Genomic DNA, 18,963 nt, shown 5'->3' on the forward strand with positions numbered 1-18,963 from the left:
AACACACATATAAATGCAACAAAACCATTTCTAGAGACATTTGATGTTTGTAAATGCACAGAAAAATGTATACGGTACGCAACAAACTGGTAACTGTGGTGGGTGTGGAGTAGAATTGTGGGGTAGAGTCAAAGTCTGGAACTTTGTATAATGTTCAAACATTTTACAGCTGCAGTGAGTGATTCATGTCTTTCTTATGTAATTAAAAATGTAAAAGAAAGCAGATCAGCCATTTAGAACTTGTGGAGTTTTAAAGCGTCTCTAGCCAGAATCTTTTTAAGTAAGAAAACAAAAGATAGAATGATTCAACCTTGAAAAGGATTAGTCAGAGCCTACAGTATGAGGTTAAAATCAGAAGAAATACTGAAGCGCTTTTAAAAACGAAAAGTAATGACTTTTTTAACAAGCTTTCCGAGTTGGAGCGATGACAGCGGCATGGAAGCCGGCGAACTGAACCTCCGAGCCCAGCAGGAAGCCGCGGGCCAGACGCCCCGCCCTCCTCTCCCCGGCCACTCTCAGGGACCGCGGAGACCCGGGGACACTCCGAACCGGCGGCCACCGAACTTCCAGCTCCACTCCATCCCACGGCAGAGAGAGAAACTGAGGCCCCGGAGGATTTGAGGGTTCCTGGCCGCGTGGGAACCCGTGACCCGGCCCGCGCGTCAGAGAACGGAAGGCCGGCCTCGGGCGGGAAGTGAACCCGAGGCCTCGGTGCGGCCAGCCAGGGCAGAGAGGCTCAGCGCGGCCGCGGGGCGGAGCCGCGGGGCGGGGCGGGGCCAACATGGCGGAGAGGCGGGGCTCCCGGGGGCGGGGGCTGGAGGAACTAGGACAGGGCGGGGCCTGGTAGGCTAGCGCGGGCCGGGGGCGGAGCTAGAGGCGGCAGGGGCGGGGCTAGAGAGTCAGCGGGGGCGGGGCCCGACGCGCACACGGCTGGTGTGCGCGGCGGCACGGCGCGGCGAAGATGGCGGCGTCCGGCTGGGCGCGCGCTGCCGTGGTCCTCCTCTGTGCCTCGGACCTGCTGCTGCAGCTGCCACCGCCTCGGGTCTGCGCGGCGGAGAGCCCGGCCGCGACGCCCGGCGAGGCCAGCCTGTCTCCCCGGAAGAAGAAGAAGGACATCCGCGACTACAACGACGCGGACATGGCGCGTCTCCTGGAGCAGTGGGAGGTCCGCGGCGCGCTCCCCCGGCTCTGCTCCGTCCCGTCTCCAACCCCGCTGACCTCTCACCCCGACAGCTAACCTCTCTCCTCTTGCCGTGCGTCCCTGCTGACGCCCTCGAGCCCCCGCTGACCCTCGGTGCCTCCTCCGACCCCCGCCCCGGGCCTCTCCCGGGCCGCCCGCATCCCGGGTCAGCCCTCGCTCTTCAGCCCTGCTGTGCGTGCCCCGCGGTCGGTGTGCGGTGCGTGTGGGGCGGGAGACCTTCCCCTCCGCTCCTGCAGGACGGGGCGAGGGGCGGGCGAGGCCCCCTTTCAGGAGGCGCCTCGCAGCGTTGGTAGTTCTGCCGTCCTCTAAACCCGTGGGATTTCAGACTCCCCGTTTTGGTATATTTCCCTGCTGAGAGTTTTGGAGTTTTGTGGGTGGATTTACTTTGGGGGGTGGGTGGGCGCCGCAAAGGCTGATAGCTCTCTGTCGCGGAATTCACACTTTTCATATGAAGGAGCAATAACTTGTTTTTCTGAGAGTGAGTTTTTTGGTTTGTTACTTGAATGCACTGCAGCGTATAATTAGAGGGTGCGTATACAAGGTGTTTAGATAAAGTTCACTAACCAAAACCACGTTGCTGCCTGCCTTCCTTCCATAGCGGGTTGAGCTGTCCTGGTTAATTGGCACGGCTGGTGGAGTAGAGTCGGAAACATGCGTTCTCCCCACTGTGTAACCTTGGGCAAGTCCTGTCTCTTCTCTAGGCCTCGGGTTTCTTATCTGCAAAGTGAGGGCATTTTACTGGATGATTCCATCCGACACTGTTTTATCATTTTGTGGCAGTCTCTGTGCGTGCCTGTCTGAGGAGGCTTTCAGACATGAGTTTGAGTGCTATCTGCTGCGTTTGACTGGAAGAAAGTGGACGTGTGTTTTCGCGTTTATCTGCTGCTGAAGGAAAGGTGGGGGCGGGTTTGAGTGTGCAGACCGCTGATGAGGAGGGAACTTGCAGCAGTTCCTTCCCCGTTCACCATCGCCGTTGAGACCTCCCGATTTACTTCTGGACTCCAGCAAATGTTCATTTCATCTGCTCCAGTAAGAACACCTCATGAGGAACCTTTCCTGGAGATACTCAGACCTTCAGCCAGAGTGCTGCAGAGATGAACAAGGGGTCCACTCATCGGGGACAGTAGATGATGATAAAAATAACCATAATGCAACGTAGAAACTGCTGAGCCCTATAAAAGAAAGTGCTGTGCCAATCTCAGAGGGTTTCAGGGAGGAAATGGCATTTTAGGCCAAGGAAAGTGTGGGAGAAGGACATTACTGATGGAGCAGCCTGAGCTGAGGGTGGAATGTGTGGGAACTGGGAAGAATGGTGCAAATGTTGAAAGCCTGGGCTGTGGAGTTAGACTGCCTGGGTCAAACCACTGAAATGTGAATGTGGGCTCGTAAGGAAGCTCTCTCTGCCTAGTTTCCTTGTCTGCAAAACAGAGGTGTTAGTAGTACCCACCTCAAGTAGTTCTAAGGATTCACTGAGAAAACATGGAAAGAACTTAGCCTGGTGCAATCCAGTCATTAGCTATGCTGAAATAAATGATTTCGGTGGCTGGAGCAGACTGCGTCTGAAGCACAGTAGTGGGGAGCAGGTCATGCTAGGCTTTGAGTGCTATGAGCTTTGAACTCTATTTAGAAGGAAACATGCAATCTATAATGAGTTTGAAAAGTTGTGTTACCTAAACATTACAATACCGGAATGTTTATATTTAATCGTCCATAACTTCATCCCAAAACGTGTTCACTCTTGTGTGTGCCCTTCCATTTGCAGACGTAATTTTTGCAGCTCAAAGCAGCATCGATGGAATTTTCTGCTGTTCCTTTTTTCATTTGAGATATATTAAGCATTTCCCCAAGTTGCTACATAGTCTTCATAATATTTTTAAAAGACTTCAGAATATGCCCTAGAGTAGATGTTTTAGTTATTGAAGGTTTTTGAATAGTGGAATATCATGATCAGGGCTAAACTTCAGAAAAATTATTTGCTCAGCAATGTTTAGGATGAATGGGCAGGGAGAGAATCTGAAGGCAGAGATAACTTAGTATTTATTGAGTGTTCATTAGGTAACAGGACTGTTCTAAGCACATTATCTCATTTAATCCTCTTACCACATTGATGAGGGAGGTTCTTATCCCTATTTTCTAAATGATGACATTGAGGCCCAGAGAGGTTAAGTAACTTGCCCAAGGTCGCACAGCACATTAGCTGAATTTCAAATTAAGTCACTTGATTTTAAAGCCTGTTCTTTTAACTATTTTACTACACTGCTGTGTGCTTTGGTGAACAGAAGTGCAAATGAGGAGGACCTAGATTAAGTTAGAAGCTGTGGGAATGGAGTAGAAGGGAGAAATGTGAGAGATTTTACACTCTTAACAGGACTTGGTGGTTGATTGTGTGACCAGAAAGATGACAGCATAATGTAGTCAAAAGACAGAGGTTTCAGACCTAGCTCTACCGCTAGGTAACTGTGGTCCTCACTTTCCTTGTCCGTAAAGCCGGAGAACATCCCACTTTGCAGGGTGTCATGCAGACAAAGGAACTGATGTTTGCAGACTCTCTGCGAATGTGAGCGTCCTTCCCTAGGAGCAGTGATTTCTCTGTGGGAGTGCATCCGTGTCTGTGGTGCTTTTTGTGGGAAGCAGTTCTTCCCCCAGTGGCGATCCCTGAATCCACCCCCCATTCCTTCCCGATAGTGTGGGCACCAGAGCTTCAGCGAGAGGCCTGCCTCCGGTGTGGAGTAGGGAGCAAAGGGGAGGACTCCTTCCACTGTGGTAGAACTGATGCTGAGTCCCCAGTGGTATAGATAAACCAAATTTCATTTCTTTCATTTTACATCACGGTAACAGGTGCAATGGGAAGGCGCGGGTGAGGGGATTCAGAGCCAGAAATGTGGGTCTGCTTTTCATTGCCACCTCTCCTAGCATGTGACCTTGAATAAGTTATTTATTTTATCTGAGCCTCATCATATATTCAGTGGAGACCTTGTAGGGTTGGCCTGAAGGTTGGAAATATAAAATAGAAGGTCCCTGGGATATAGTATCTACTCAGTAGATGGTAGCTGGTGTTGTTATCAGGGACAAATGGGAGGAAGGAAAGGATTTGCAGAGAAGGGGAGTTCATTGAGTTTGACAGCAATGGAGAAGTGGGGAAGCCATCCAAAAATGCCAGACTGGCCTGGAGGCAGGGCTGGGCCTGGGGTCTGGGGAGTGCCTCACTTGCTCACGCCATCCCAGCCCTGCCTGGGGCTGCAGATTGACTGCTTCCAGCATAGAGAAAGTGATGAGAGCAGGTAAGGTTACCCAGGGAGGCACTGGGACTGTCAAGGGTAGTACGGAGCATTTCCCTGCACCTAGGGCACGATGTTTCAGTTTTTTTTTTTTTTTCCTGCAACTGTAACACAAAGACGTATAAAATGGAAACTAAAGTTTCTTGAAACAGTCCTTCCCCTGGTTGAATGCATTACTAGACTTCTGGTTATTTAATTATATTTTCATTAAAAAAGAAATGCTGCTTGTGACCTACTGAGGTAATTTCATGGCCGTTAGTGAAATCAGTTTGAAAAGTACAAATATCCTAGGTTACTAAACCAACTGGAAGTCTTGAAGTGTTTAAAGAGAGCATAATGAATGTTGTGGACAAGTAGGAAGGAATGAAGACAGAAACAGATTGTGACTTTGGCAACCAGGAGCTCCTATGTGACTTTGAGAGTGTGATCTCCATGGTTGGTTGGAGGCAGATTACAGGGGGCCAACAGGTCCTGAGTGTCTGCTGCTTACCTGTGTGTCAGTCAACCCCCCAAACAACCCTACGACGGAGGTACTGTTATTCCCCTCTCTTCCACTGTAGGTGAAGAAAGTGATTTTCAAACTTGTCCAAGGCCACAGGGCTAAAGGGTGGAGCCTGGAGCTGAACCCGAGCCCTCTGATGGCAGCACAGGCCACTGTCTACCGCCATCAACTCTTAAAGCAAAGAGAGGAGGAAACGGGGCAGCTGAGATGGTGGCTGAGTTGAGGAGAAGGCTGGTGTGTTGTGTGTGGAGATCACCAGTTGTGCCTTTTCTTGCACGGGTGAGGGGCAGGCCTAGAGGAGTGAGGAGTCTTCCCGCAGTCCCGAGGGCAGTCGGGTAGAGCTGAAGCCAGAGCCTAGATCAGCTTCACCTGCAACCACTGCTGCAGGATTTTTTTGTTCTCATCTTCCATTAAAAATATGTTAATTCAGGGCCGGCCCCGTGGTTTAGCGGTTAAGTGCGTGCGCTCCGCTACAGGTGGCCCGGGTTCGGATCCCGGGCGCGCACCAACGCACCGCTTCTCCGGCCATGCTGAGGCCGCGTCCCACATACAGCAACTAGAAGGATGTGCAGCTATGATGTACAACTATCTGCTGGGGCTCTGGGGGAAAAATAAATAAATAAAATTATAAAAAATATATATATATTTTAATTCAATACATTAGTGTTGGTGTCTTAAGTCTCAGCCCTTCAATGATTTGTCAAGAGGACCAAGTAAGAGTGATATAGGGGTTTTTGTTTTATTTTAGGGTTTTTTTAATAACAGCTTTATCAAGATATAATTCACATGCCATATGATTCACCCAAATGTACAGTGTACATTTCAGTGGTTCTTAGTATATTTGAGTCGAGTTGTGCAACCATCACCACAGTCAATTCTAGAACATTTTCATCACCCCAAAAAGGAACTCTATGGTCTCCATGCCCCCTCCTCCATTCCTCCCCCCTCTCCACCTGCCCCAGGCAACCACTCACCTACTTTCTATCTGTAGATTTGTTTCTTCTGGACATTTTGTATTAATGGACACATACAGTGTGTGGTCCTTTGTGTCTGGCTTCTTTCACTCACCTTAATGTTTTCAAATATCGTCCATATGGGAGCCTCTATCAGTACTCCATTTCTTTTTGTTGCTGGAATTAGCCTTTTCTCCACGGAACACTGGTTCTTTTAAGTACTTTTATCCATCTATCTATTTATCTTCTATTTATTAGTTGGTATTCTACTGTTAGTAATTTATTCATTCATTTATATCAATATGGACTCAGTGGTTTATATTTTATTTTGGGGGTTATAAGTAATTCTGTCATTTATTTTCATCTTCAGAGTATTGCCTATTAGGCCCCTGAGCCCTGCATCACGTCGGCTTCTCTGTCCCTTTGACACTTCCCCTCATTCTTTGAGCACTTTCTTACTCTCTGATGCAAAAAGATGTTCCAGGCTATCTTCTGTTTTCCTTGCTGGAATTAACCTTTTCTCCAAGATACCTTAATTCTTATAAATATTTTTTATCTATGTATCTATCTAAAAATCATGAGTTCCTTCTGATGCCTCCAGTTGCAGCCTCATACCACAGGGTACATTCTTCCTCCTTCCGTATTTCTGAGTTCCTTTCCAAAAGTGAAGAACCCAGTTCTCATTATCCTCATATATTTACTCCTTTACTCAAGCCTAGAGTTCACAGAAGGTAGTTTCAGAATTGCTATTTCATACCGCTGCAGAAACCAAACCTACAACTCGATTGAATATTTGGTTACAGTTCTTACTTTTTAGGTCAAATAGGTGTACACGAAATGCAGATTTTAAGTATCCAGTGCCGTGAGTCTTGACAAATGGGTACATCTATGGTATCCACACCCCTGTCAAAACATAGAGCATTTCCATCACCCCAGAAAGTTCCCCCGTGTGCAGCCTCAGTCAGTCTCCCTCACACACCCCTGCCAGGGGCAGCTCTTGCTCCGCTTGCTGTCATTCCAGATTAGTTTTGCCTATTCTTGAACTTAAGTAAATGAGATTGTACATCTGATTTTGTGCTTGGCTTCTGTCAATCAATATGATAGTTTCGAGATTTGTTGCATGTGTCAGTATTTATTATTCTTCATTGCTGTGTAGTATGTCATTGTATGAGCAAACTGGAATGTGGCCATTTTTACAGTCTCTCAGAATTGGTAGATGCTTTGAGAGTGAAAAAGCCTGTAGAAACTCATCACATGGGGACTCTGACTGGTGACCTGGAGTGACGGGTAGTAGGCAACTGCCTGAAACTGAGACTTTGCTTGAAAGTCCAGGAGAAGAGGAACACTCCCTGGGTTTTCCCTTTTCTGTTATAACTTAGGTCATAACTTGCACCTGATGTGATAGGCAGGTGTTTTTGCCCGTGCCGGTTGAAAAGCACATTTCTGATGACAGGTTGAATGCTTTTTCCCCCGTCCTGATAGAAAGACGATGACATAGAAGAAGGAGATCTCCCAGAGCACAAAAGACCCTCCGCACCGATCGACTTCTCCCAGATAGACCCGGGCAAGCCGGAGAGCATACTGAAAATGACGAAGAAAGGGAAGACGCTCATGATGTTCGTCACGGTGTCAGGAAGCCCCACTGAGAAGGAGACGGAGGAGATCACCAGTCTCTGGCAGGGCAGCCTTTTCAACGCCAACTACGACGTGCAGAGGTAAAGCGCCCACGTGTGTGGAGAGCACCGTGTGGGTGTGGGGCCTGTTCCTGGGGCGGTAGAGCAGGTGCCCTTTCTGGCAGTACTGACGGCCCTGGACTCGCCTCTCTAGTGTTTCTTCTCGTACATTTATTTAGTTATCTAATTGTTTTTCTTTAAAGAAGAGCATTCATTATTGGTCAAAGCCAGTAAGTTGTGTTTTTTTTAAAACGTCTCATTTGATCCTGAAGGTTTACGTATCTTTGTGTCTTTAACTTGTATTTTATCTGAGTAAACAGTGGTGGGGGCAGATTCATTGTGGTTTGACAGTGTGCTTCCTTTAGAAGTCTCCCTGGAGGATGCCTTTGTGTGCACTGTGTTTAGAGTGCTCAAGATAACTAATTTAAGGTGAAGAGGTCTGGTTTTCACAGCTCAGTTTGATCCTGAGGTGCAATTTTAAGGAATTTCCTTTTTCCTCCTCAATAATAGTTCTGAAATTCAGGGTCTTCAAATGTCTTAGCTTAGGAAATATGAAAGCAATGAAAAGAAGTGGAGGAATACTAGGAGATGCAGAATGCTGTTCCTTAGCTTAAGTGGACATTCGAGGGAACGAATAAGTGTTTTGGTAATGACTGGCCCAGAGCTGCCACTGGTCTCTGGAGGGCTGGGGCCAGTAACCTGAAGGTGGAAGTGTGGGGGTAGCCCCTCAGCAATGGAGCGATCATAGCCCACTGGCCACACTGGTGGCCCACCCAGCCCCATCCCATTCCTCTTTGCTCCTGGGGACCTGTTGAGTGTGGGCATACTTGGGCTACTTGCTGTTAACCTCCAGGGTCAGCATTTCTGTCCAGTAGCTGGGTGTCCTCTCGAGCCCTTCCTGGGTCTCTTTTCACGACTCCATCTAAACCAGTGGTTTTCAGCCTTTATCAGCAGAAGCCTTTTGTCAAATGAAACTCACTGGGCAGCTCAGAATGTAAACAAGACTCATCTGGCAGCCTCCCCCCTGTGTCTACCACAGCCACCCCTGAGCGGTGTCTGCAGCACCCTGAGAGCTCTGCCTAATTCTGACTCTCAACAGGAGCATCCCCTTGTACCCTAAAGGGTCATCTGGGTCTGTTTCTATTTAGATCTTAGCTGAGGTATTAAATAATTCAGCCAGCTGGTATTTTCAAACATCAAGTGTCAATAGCTACTAGGCTTTGGAATATAGGATTTTTTGTTCTGTATTCATGTAGAATTTGAAAGGAACTGTTTTTCTTGGTTAAGAGCCATAGAATCGCTCTGAGCCCTTAGTACTTTACTAGTGTGTGCTGACTGTAAGGTCGCGTCTGTGCAGGTTCATCGTGGGCTCAGACCGTGCCATCTTCATGCTGCGAGATGGGAGCTACGCCTGGGAGATCAAGGATTTTCTGGTCAGTCAGGACAGGTGTGCTGATGTAACTCTGGAGGGACAGGTGTACCCGGGCAAAGGAGGAGGAAGCAAAGAGAAAAATAAAACCAAGCAAGAGAAGGGCAAAAAGAAGAAGGAGGGAGACCCGAAATCTCGGGCTCCAAAGGAAGACAATCGAGCTAGGAATAAAAGAGAAGACCTGTAATGGGGCAGCCCTGCGCTTTGCGGAGGATCACACGGGACAGAGCACGGCCAGGGCTCTCAGGGATGGGGGTGGACGTGGAACTGCACACTGGATGAGATTCTCGTTTCTTCTAGAAAAGGTCTGCCACATGACCAGTTTGTGGTCAGTATAAGATTTCTCATTTTAAAGGCTTCACGTAAGAAGGGAGCAGTTTTTTAATTAACATTGGACACTGACAAATTCATGTTTACTATAAAGTCATTTTAAATGGAAACCTGACTGTGTTGCTTTTTCTCGTTTAAATTTGGGGAGTTGTCAACACTGCTGTGGCACCACTCCCCTCATCGCACCTGCTCTGATCTGGTGGCCTGCTGCGTCCGTGCTTTTTTTTTTTTAAAGATTTTATTTATTCATTTTTTTCCCCCCAAAGCCCCAGTAGATAGTTGTATGTCATAGGTTCACATCCTTCCAGTTGCTGTACGTGGGACTCGGCCTCGCGTTGGACGGAGAAGTGGTGCCTCGGGGGAGCGCCCGGGATCTGAACCCAGGCCGCCAGCATCAGAGCGCGCGCGCTTAACCGCTAAGCCACGGAGCCGGCCCGCGTCCGTGCTTTTTATTTTCTGTTAACTGAAAGGATACCAGGTTCTAATCAGACGAACTTAAGACTCTTGACTTAATTGAATCAGGCTCTTCATGCTGCAAACATCATTTTCATTACTGTGAAATTAAAACACGCCATGGGAACACCACACGGAGCTCTGGTATTTAATATACTGTCAGGACGCCAGGATGTGTAAATCCCAAATCTATGCAGAGAACAGAAGATCATATGATGTGGAAATCCTAAGTATTCACTTTAAATTTCTTTGACTTGAATCCTCTCGTCAGTTACAGAGAACTCTTGGTATCCATCAGGTTTAATGTGGCTGAGTTCAGGGGTTCTGTTCTGTGTCCTTATTTAGGAATGAGTAATGCTGGTGTTGAGGGTCGTATGTTCCATTTAATGTGACGGTTTTAAAGGGTGTAAATTGGGAAGCAGAGTCCTTTGCAGAGTATGGCAGAAGACTCCATAACCTCATTCATTTCTAAATGTTTTTCTTTGATAAACTGCCTAAATTTGTGGTGTTTTTGTATGGTACTAACATGACGTGCTACCTGTTAATGTCTGATTTTGCAGTTCATGTTTAGCCTACTCTGAGTAAGAGTGACAGCATTTATATACCTGTCATTTTTAAGAACTAAAATTATTTGTAAAAAACTTCCGTTATGATTTTTAACAAATTAAAAATAGCACATGTACATGGTTAGACAATGTCGTGTGAAGAATGGTACAAAGTGAGAAGTCTGTGCCCACGCTGCTGCCACTGCCTTGTCCCAGAGGGAGCTGCTCTTCATTTGTTTAAGAAAAAAACATGGGCATTTACCAGCTCATAGTGATGTGTGTGTTGGCCTCGCAGTATCTATTTCTCCTTACTTTGGTAACTCAGATTTCCTACTGGTGAGCCACACCCTCTCTACTCCCACTTCTGTGCTTTGAGTGGGACATTCGCCCTGCAGGCCGTCCCCTTCCAGGCCCCCCTCTCCAGTGAAGGGCAAGAGGCCCAGGCGGAGCTAATCCTGGGTGAATTTGCTTGAGCCACCTCGGGAGGAAGTGGTTTTTGTTTCTCCTACAATTTGAACCTGGGGTATGTGCAGCTGGTGCTGCTGCAGCCATCTTGCCCTGTGCAGAGGAGAGCTGTCAGGAGGGAGCCGACACGGGCAGTGTGAGAAGCGAGGAGAGCCAGGTCCTGGTGGTACCATCTAGGCCCCTGAATCCAGCCAGGTCTGAGGCAAGCCTTGTCCCTCAGTGTTGCCAGGTTTTACCGAGGGCAGTTGGTGGTGTTTCTGTCATCTGTAGCCGTGATGGTCCAGCATAGAGCCACTTTCCTGACTGGATAATTGTTGTAACGAGGCAGAGGGGAGCATACCCCGTGCTCTGCCCTGTGCCTTATGTTTTTATGTGTCAGAATGTACACCTCCATCGCACTGCTTCCTGCACAGCCCTCTCAGCCCGTACTTACTGAATGTTACGTGCTAGTTCCTACTGGGTGCCAGGGACAGTGCAGATATAGCCCCTGCCACTGTGAAGCTTAACGGTTTGGTGGGGAAAGACAAATATGAGTCTCATACAGGGCCGGCCCCGTGGCTTAGTGGTTAGGTGCGCACGCTCTGCTGCTGGCGGCCCGGGTTCGGATCCCGGGCGCACACTGATGCACCGCTTCTCCGGCCATGCTGAGGCCGTATCCCACATACAGCAACTAGAAGGATGTGCAGCTATGACATACAACTATCTACTGGGGCTTTGGGGGAAAAAAATAAATAAAAATTAAAAAAAAAAAATGAGTCTCATACAAAGTAAAATGGCAACTGGTAGAAATATGAAGGAAGTCCACAGGCCAAGAGGTGGGGTGGAGGTGGGTGGAATCTCGGGATGGTCAGAGAGGACCTCTGTGAGGCAGGAGGAGGCGGGAGGAATGGAACCATCTAGGCAGAGGAAACAGTCCATGCAAAGGCCCTGTATTTAGAAGTAGCAGAGGAGGGACAGCCTATGTGCGGGCTGGAGAGGTAAGAGGTACATGGGGTCTTGTAGGAATTTGGGATGCCCTGAAGGATTTAGAGCTGTGGTGGGGTGGGCATGAGAAAATCCATTCTGCACTTTTTGCACTGAAGGATTGATTGGCGGGGCTCCAGTGGCCGTGAGAGGCAAGTTGGGAGTTGAGGAGTTAGGCCTTCGTTGAAGATGGCCCAGATTAGCAGGGCGGTTGTGGGGTTCGGCACAGTCTCTGCTGATGGGCATTCAAGTTTTCAGGGGTTTGCTAGTATATACAATGGTGAAATGGGCATTTTATATACATTAATACAAAATAATTACATTACAAAATATTTTGTAATATATCACATTGCAAAATATTTTGGTAAACTTTTGTTTATATCTGAAGGGAAAATTCCTAGCAGTGGAATTGCTAGAACACACCAAATTTAACATTTTGGTGTATACTGCCAAATTGCTCTCTCAAGTAGTTTCATTAACTTAACCTTTGCTAGCAATAGATCCCAGCTCCTTGCCAGTACTGGGCCTTACACTTGCCAGTTTAATAGATGTAAACACTGTATCTCCATTGGCTGCGCTGAAGCCACCATACTGGAGAAGACATGTACAGAAGCCTCATAGAGGTAGAGATACCCAGGCAGCACCAGCTGTCTGAGCAGGTGAGCCTTCAGATGCTTCCGGCCCCAGCCTTCAAGACGTCCCAGCTCTGAAGAGAACAGAGGAGCTGTCCAGAAAGGCCGTGCCCAGTCTGCAGATCCGTGAACAAGAAAAATGTTGAGTGTAAGGGAGATGGAGGGCATATGTACACGTACATATATAAATTTACTTTTACTTTTTTCTGTTGGTTTGATGATTCTTGGTCTAATACATTTGCATGCTGCCTTTTGACCCTCAGCCATGAAACGTGAGAAGTTAATCAGATAAACACCCTTCCACTTCCTTTCATCCTCGTGCCCTCTAGTTTTTGATGGCTGTCCTGTGGTTTTTAGTACTTCTGATGGTTGCCTTTACAATGTTAAACCTCTTTTTCTTTTTTAATAAACCAATTTAGATAGTGTGTATCAACCTCTAGTCAAGGGGAGAATTCAGGAACTTCCTGCTGTGTCCCCGATTCTTGTTTTAACAGGGTTGTTTGTACACTGACACCATGCAGTGTATCTCCTCCTCCACTGGGGCTCTGAGACTGGCATCATCTCTCCCCCTAAAGTGACTGCTTTGCTCTCTGAGTGCCTGGGGAGCCGTCCTCATTCCCAATGTTTAGTAATTTTGCTAGGAGAAGTCTTAGTGTTGATTTTTTGGGGTCATTTTTGCTATGCTCCGAGAACATGGGGGGTCATTTCCAATTACAGATTCAGGTTTTTTTCCCATCATTTTGGAAAAATTTATATTCTATTGTTAGCTTAATTTTAGTTTTATGTTGGTGTTTTCGGCATCAGTTTTTTCTTAGCTCTGAAATGAGTTTTTTTTTTTTAATCTCATTCCATTTTTAAGCTACTGAGCTGTTTTTATTAAGTTCCATGAACTCAAAAAGTCCAAAAGGAGAATCTCCACCTTGGTTTATAATTTTTTCCCAGAACAGAATAGCTACCTGTATTTGTATGTGTATTCTTTTGTTGTTGTTTACTGATTGCAGAAGGTTCGGCTGGATGCCGCATCTTTGTCTTTCTCGATCGTGTTTATGCTGAGCAGACACGCTTTCCCCCGACTGTGGCCACAGCATCTGTTTTGGGTGCTCTCGCCCGACCCCTCTGTCCTTGTCTGAGGTTGTGTTTCCCTGGAGCTGTGATTCAAGGCTGAGTGTTGCTGTCCCTCAGCCTTTCTAAAACTGAGCAGGACAGGGAGGGGCTCAGGAAGGCTGCGTGTGGCCTGGCCTAACAGGTGCGCTCTGCCCTCCTGTGGTTTTCCCAAGTGTCATAGACTAGGCTTCTCTTCCCCCGTTGTTCCTTGGAGGTTCCTCCAGTTAGCAGTGGACCTTGGGCCCTTGCTCCCCTCAGGGAGGTCGGGCTGCCGTGTTCTTTACTTCACTTATCTCCCTCCAATAACTGTTTTCCTTCCGCCCCCAGCAGGAGGAGGAAAGGCCATGCAACATGCGGCTTTAACCCGGGCAGGTCTAGGGCGTGGAGAGTGGGCCCTTGCTGCAGGCGCATGGTGTGAGGGGGGCCACAAAACTCAGTCATCAAGAAGCCATATTTCACGCTGTACAGCCGTCCCTCAGTGTCTGTGGGAGATTGGTTCCAGGACCTCGGCAGATATCAAAATTCTCCAGTGCTCAAGTCCCTCAGTCGGCCCTTTGTGTCCACGAGTCCCACATCCGAGGACATGGAGGGCTGACTGTATCTAAAAAATCAAGTTAATGTTAAAAACACTACCAAACAGAAGATGTAAATGTTCAAGACAGGCTCGGGCAGGGAGGGGGTTAAGGTGAGGCCTAACCTCACAGCAGTGAGGCCAAGCTGTGCCAGAGTCTGGGGAACCTACTGTTTTAGACCCACAGTCTTTAGTATTTCTTCTTAAAAACTCGTATCACCTGACTTCCTGGGTTCCTGCTTTCAGACTAAGAACTGAAGTCTTTATTTTCATTAAAATAATGTGACAGTGACATTAAAAGATCTCTGTAAAAGAAAGACATTCATCTACCAACACACCATCCCAGTTATTCAAGCCATTTTCGTCTGACCGAGCTTCCTTTCAGAGGAACCATTATCTCTGAACTTTATATTCACAGAGTAGTCATCATAGTGGAAATAGAAATTTGTTTTCCGTGTTTCCCACTTAGCATCATATTCCAGTGAAGTTTCCACGTTGCTGCATGGTCTTTAAGTCTGATGTGTAGTGGCTGTGTAATATTCCCATCCTTTCACTGTGCCATAGTTTTACTCAACAGACTGATGTATCGGAGAAGGTCAGGCCAGACCACGGCTCCAGGCATGGCCCTGTCACTTACAAGGGCACGAGTCTGATCTCCAGCTCACCATCAACATCCCCTTCCAGGAGCGTCTGCCTCAACCCAAGACTGCTAGCCCTGTTTGCATGAGTGACTCTCCCCCCCTCCCACCCCTTTGGAGGGTTGTGGCCATTTGGACCAGAGGTGGGCACCTCACCTGGGGCGCCACACACCAGGGTGGCAAATCAGACCCTCTCTCGGCCAGAGCCTGAATGATTTGGTAGCTGAGTCATCAGTAGTGGAGCAACTAGAGGGAAGGTTTCAGAACATATGTTGGTAAGTTTCTAGACTTGCCTTGAGTTTCTGACTTCTTGGGTCTTGATTATTCAGGTTGTCCCTGGATTCTGAGAACTCTGGATTCTTATACAGTGATGCGTTCCTTAACGATGGGGATATGTTTTGAGAGATGTGTCATTAGGCAATTTCGTCATTGTGTGAACATCACAGTATACTTACATAAACCTAAATGGTATAGCCCACCACACACCTAGACTGTGTGGTCCTAATCTTATGGGACCACCAACGTATATGTGGTCTGTTGTTGACCCAAATGTCGTTATGCAGTGCATGATTGTAGGTCAATATACATGAACCTCTTAATCACAAACCAAAAACCAACAATAGATACCCAAAAAATAAAGAGAAGAGAACTCAAACATAACACTAAAGAAAACCATCAAACCACAAGGGAAGAGAGCAAGAGAAGAAGAAAGGAACAGAGAAGAACCACAAAAACAACCAGAAAACAACTAAGAAAATGGCAGTAAGTACATACCTATCAATAATCTCTTTAAATGTAAATGGACTAAATGCTCCAATCAAAAGACATAGAGTGGCTGAATGGATGAAAACACAAGACCCATCTATATGCTGCATACAAGGGACTCACTTCAGATCTAAAGACACAGACTGAAAGTGAAGGGATGGAAAAAGATATTTCATGCAAATAGCAATGAAAAGAAAGCTGAGGTAGCAATACTTATATCAGACAAAATAGACTTAAAAACTGTAACAAGAGACAAAGCAGGGCACTACATAATGATCAAGGGAACAATCCAACAAGAGGATATAACATGTAAATATCTGCACCCAATACAGGAGCACTTAAATACATAAAGCAATTATTAACAGACACAGAAGGAGAAATAGACAGTAGCACAATAATAGGAGGGGACTTTAATATCCCTCTTACACCAATAGATAGATCATCCAGACAGAAGATCAATAAGGAAACATTGGCTTTAAATGACACCTTAGACCAGAAGGACTTAGTAGATATATACAGAATATTTCATCCAAAAACCACAGAATACACATTCTTTTTCAAATGCTCGTGGAACATTCTCCAGGATAAGTCATATGTTAGGCCACAAAACAAGTTCAATAAATTTAAGATTGAAGTCATATCAAGCATCTATTCTGACCACAACAGCATGAAACTAGAAATCAATCACAAGAAGAAGACTGGAAAACACAAACATGTGGAGGCTAAACAACATGCTACTAACCAATGAGTTAACAAAGAAATCAGAGAGGAGATGAAAAAATACCTGGAGATAAATGAAAATGGAAACATAACTTTTCAAAATCTATGGGATGCAGCAAAAGCAGTTCTAAGATGGAAGTTTATAGTGATACAGGCCTACCTCAACAAACAAGAAAAATCTCAAACAGTCTAACTTTACACCTAAAGGAACTAGAAAAAGAAGAATAAACACAGCCCAAAGTTAGTGGAAGGAAGGAAATAATAAAGATCAGAGTGGAAATAACCAAATAGAGACTAAAAAAACAATAGAAAAGATCAGTGAAACTAAAAGCTGGTTCTTTGAAAAGATGAATAAAATTGGGGCTGGCGGGGTGGTGTAGTGGTTAAATTCTGCCCACTCCACTTTGGTGGCCCAGGTTCGTGGGTTCGGATCCCAGGCACAAAGTTACACCACTCGTCAGCCACACTGTGGGGTGACCCACATACAAAATAGAGGAAGATTGGCACAGATGTTAGGTCAGGGACAGTCTTCCTCACAAAAAGAAAAAAATAAATAAAATTGATAAACGTTTAGCCAGACTCATCTAGAAAAAAAGAGAGAGGGCCCGAATAAATAAAATGAGAAACAAATGTTACTAAGAGGAAGTTGATCGGATATCAAGGGAGGGGGATTTCGCAGGATTCTTTGCTAAAACTGGGCTCAGCAGGCCAAATTCGAGGCCTAGATGAGACAAGGGCTCAGAGGAGCCTAACTGAAGTTTGGTCCAGGAGGGGTCTCCAGTTTTTGTATTGTGTGTGCTCTTTATTGAACACAGAAATTAACCCTTTAACTGAAATCTGATGAAAAAAATGTTTTCCTGCAGTGCGCCAGTGCGGGGCCTTGTTGACCAGGTAAGATGAGGCCAGGGCCTGGAGCTGAGAGGGCTTTATGGTGGGCCAAGATGGGCTCTTCACTGGGGGTTTTAGAGGAAGGAAGTCTGGGAGAAGTCCTGAAGAACAGGAGGGGCCGGGTGGATGCCCGGGCTCAGCTGGGGCCGGGGGCAGAGCAGGAAGACGCTGATGACAATGACAAGCACGTTTGCACTCGAGCGGTCACCCACGCCTCCCGTCACCCGCCTCCCGGGGGCCTCGCGCCCTGCTCTGGCGGGGCTGCAGCCCCACTGTCCCGGCTGCGAGCCCGGCCCGGCCGGCGGGCGCTCTCCTGCGCAGAAGCCATCGAGAGGCAGCGCTTTGATCTCCTTGCCCGCAGTCCAGGAGGCCCACAGCTGGGCCGGGCGAGGTGGCCAGAACTCCCTACAGGGACCGTGACTGCTCCCATGTAGGACAGCCAGGTCAGAATGAGGGGATATGCCCACTAGGCGGCAGCAGAGGCCGGCCGGGCCCTGGGCCTCCGCGCCTGACGCTGCTGGGCCTGCGCCCAGCCTTCGGTGAGAATGCTCCAGCTGTGGTTTTAATTAAAAGACCACTCAATCTGTGCTTGCCAAGTATCTGTGCAAGTCTGCATACACCTCTCTCTCTGAATTTCTCTTTGAAACCTGAATTTCAGGGATGATCTGATCCGCGTGCACCGTTCTAGATATATTGATTTACCTCATAGCAATTCCGTGGGGGAGATATGATATACCATCCCCGTTCGACACAAGAAAACTGGGGCACAGAGAAGTTAGGTATTTTTCCGAGGGTCACACAGTTAGGAAGTGACAAAGCCAGGATTTGAACTCAGGCGGTAGGGTTCTGCCCGGGAAAAGGGCTGCTCCTGTGCTCCGGACCTCGTCACACACCCACGTGCCGTTGGTGCACACGCTCGCCAAGTACGCTGAGCCCCAGCCAGTTCCTGGAGCCGTGCGGGCGCAGGCGGTGACGGTGTTTGCAGACTGTTAACAGCAGCGCCCTGTCTGGCGTCCCCGGAGCGCCGCTGTCACAGGTTCTCACACCTGACTCCCTCCTCTCCGGGCCCCCGCGCGGTCGAGCGCGTTGGACCGGAGGCCCGGAGAGCACAGCTCGGCCGGCGGCCCTGTGCGGGGAGCCGGGGGTCTCGGCGTGCTGGAAGCGCTCCCCGGAGCCCTGGGGACGACGGGGAGCCCCTCCTCGTGCAGGTGCAGTGAGGGGTCAACGGGCGGACCCCCGGAAGCGCACCACACGGCACCGGCCCGCGGTAACCCGCCTGCCCACAGAGAAAGGCTCGTGAGGGCTAGCCCCTTGCCCCTTGTCACTGCTAGGAGCAGGCAGGATGGCGCCTGGACGCGGGGTTCTCCTCCGAGGCGGCACTCCATCCACTGCGGCACAGCACCCTACGGGAGGGCCGGGACGGAAGTCTGGACGGCCGCAGAGACCGTTCCAGAAGGATAACGGCCGTCTGCGCGGTGCCCTGTGGGCAGGAGCCGGGAGGGTCTGCTTCCCTTCATGCAGGAGCGTCTGCGGGCCCGCTCCTTGGAGCCGTCCTCTCAGGCGCTCGCCTGGTCGAGGCCTTCCCTCTTAGGAAAGGTGGCTTGGCCTTGAGAGGGGGAAGACCAGGGTAGAGCTGCCCGGGGCCACGAGGGGCCGCAGGAGACAGCAGGCTGACTGCGCTGTTTGCCAGGACAGGGGCATTTACGGTGGGCACATTTCAGGAGGTCCCACTCAAGTGTCACAAGCCAGAAACTGGGGGGCCCTGTGCGTTTGGTCCAGCATCTGGGGACACCTGAGCCTGAGGCCGGGTGCATGGTGAACTCTTCATAGATCTTGTGGAGTTGACTCATGCC

General features: G+C 48.2%; 1 protein-coding gene across 1 annotated transcript; it reads left to right on the plus strand.

Annotated features, from left to right (window-relative positions):
• Window positions 1-937: 937 nt before the first annotated feature.
• On the plus strand, window positions 938-9,476 carry MESD (mesoderm development LRP chaperone). The gene is made up of 3 exons (XM_004432004.3): window positions 938-1,165; window positions 7,417-7,649; window positions 8,965-9,476. The coding sequence occupies exons 1-3, from the start codon at window positions 962-964 to the stop codon at window positions 9,221-9,223; spliced, it is 696 nt and encodes a 231-aa protein (XP_004432061.1). The 5' UTR covers window positions 938-961; the 3' UTR covers window positions 9,224-9,476.
• The last annotated feature ends 9,487 nt before the right edge of the window (window positions 9,477-18,963 follow it).

Source organism: Ceratotherium simum, chromosome 3 (genome assembly GCF_057802395.1).
Source record: "Ceratotherium simum simum isolate JZ-2026a chromosome 3, ASM5780239v1, whole genome shotgun sequence".
Taxonomy (NCBI): Eukaryota; Metazoa; Chordata; class Mammalia; order Perissodactyla; family Rhinocerotidae; genus Ceratotherium; species Ceratotherium simum.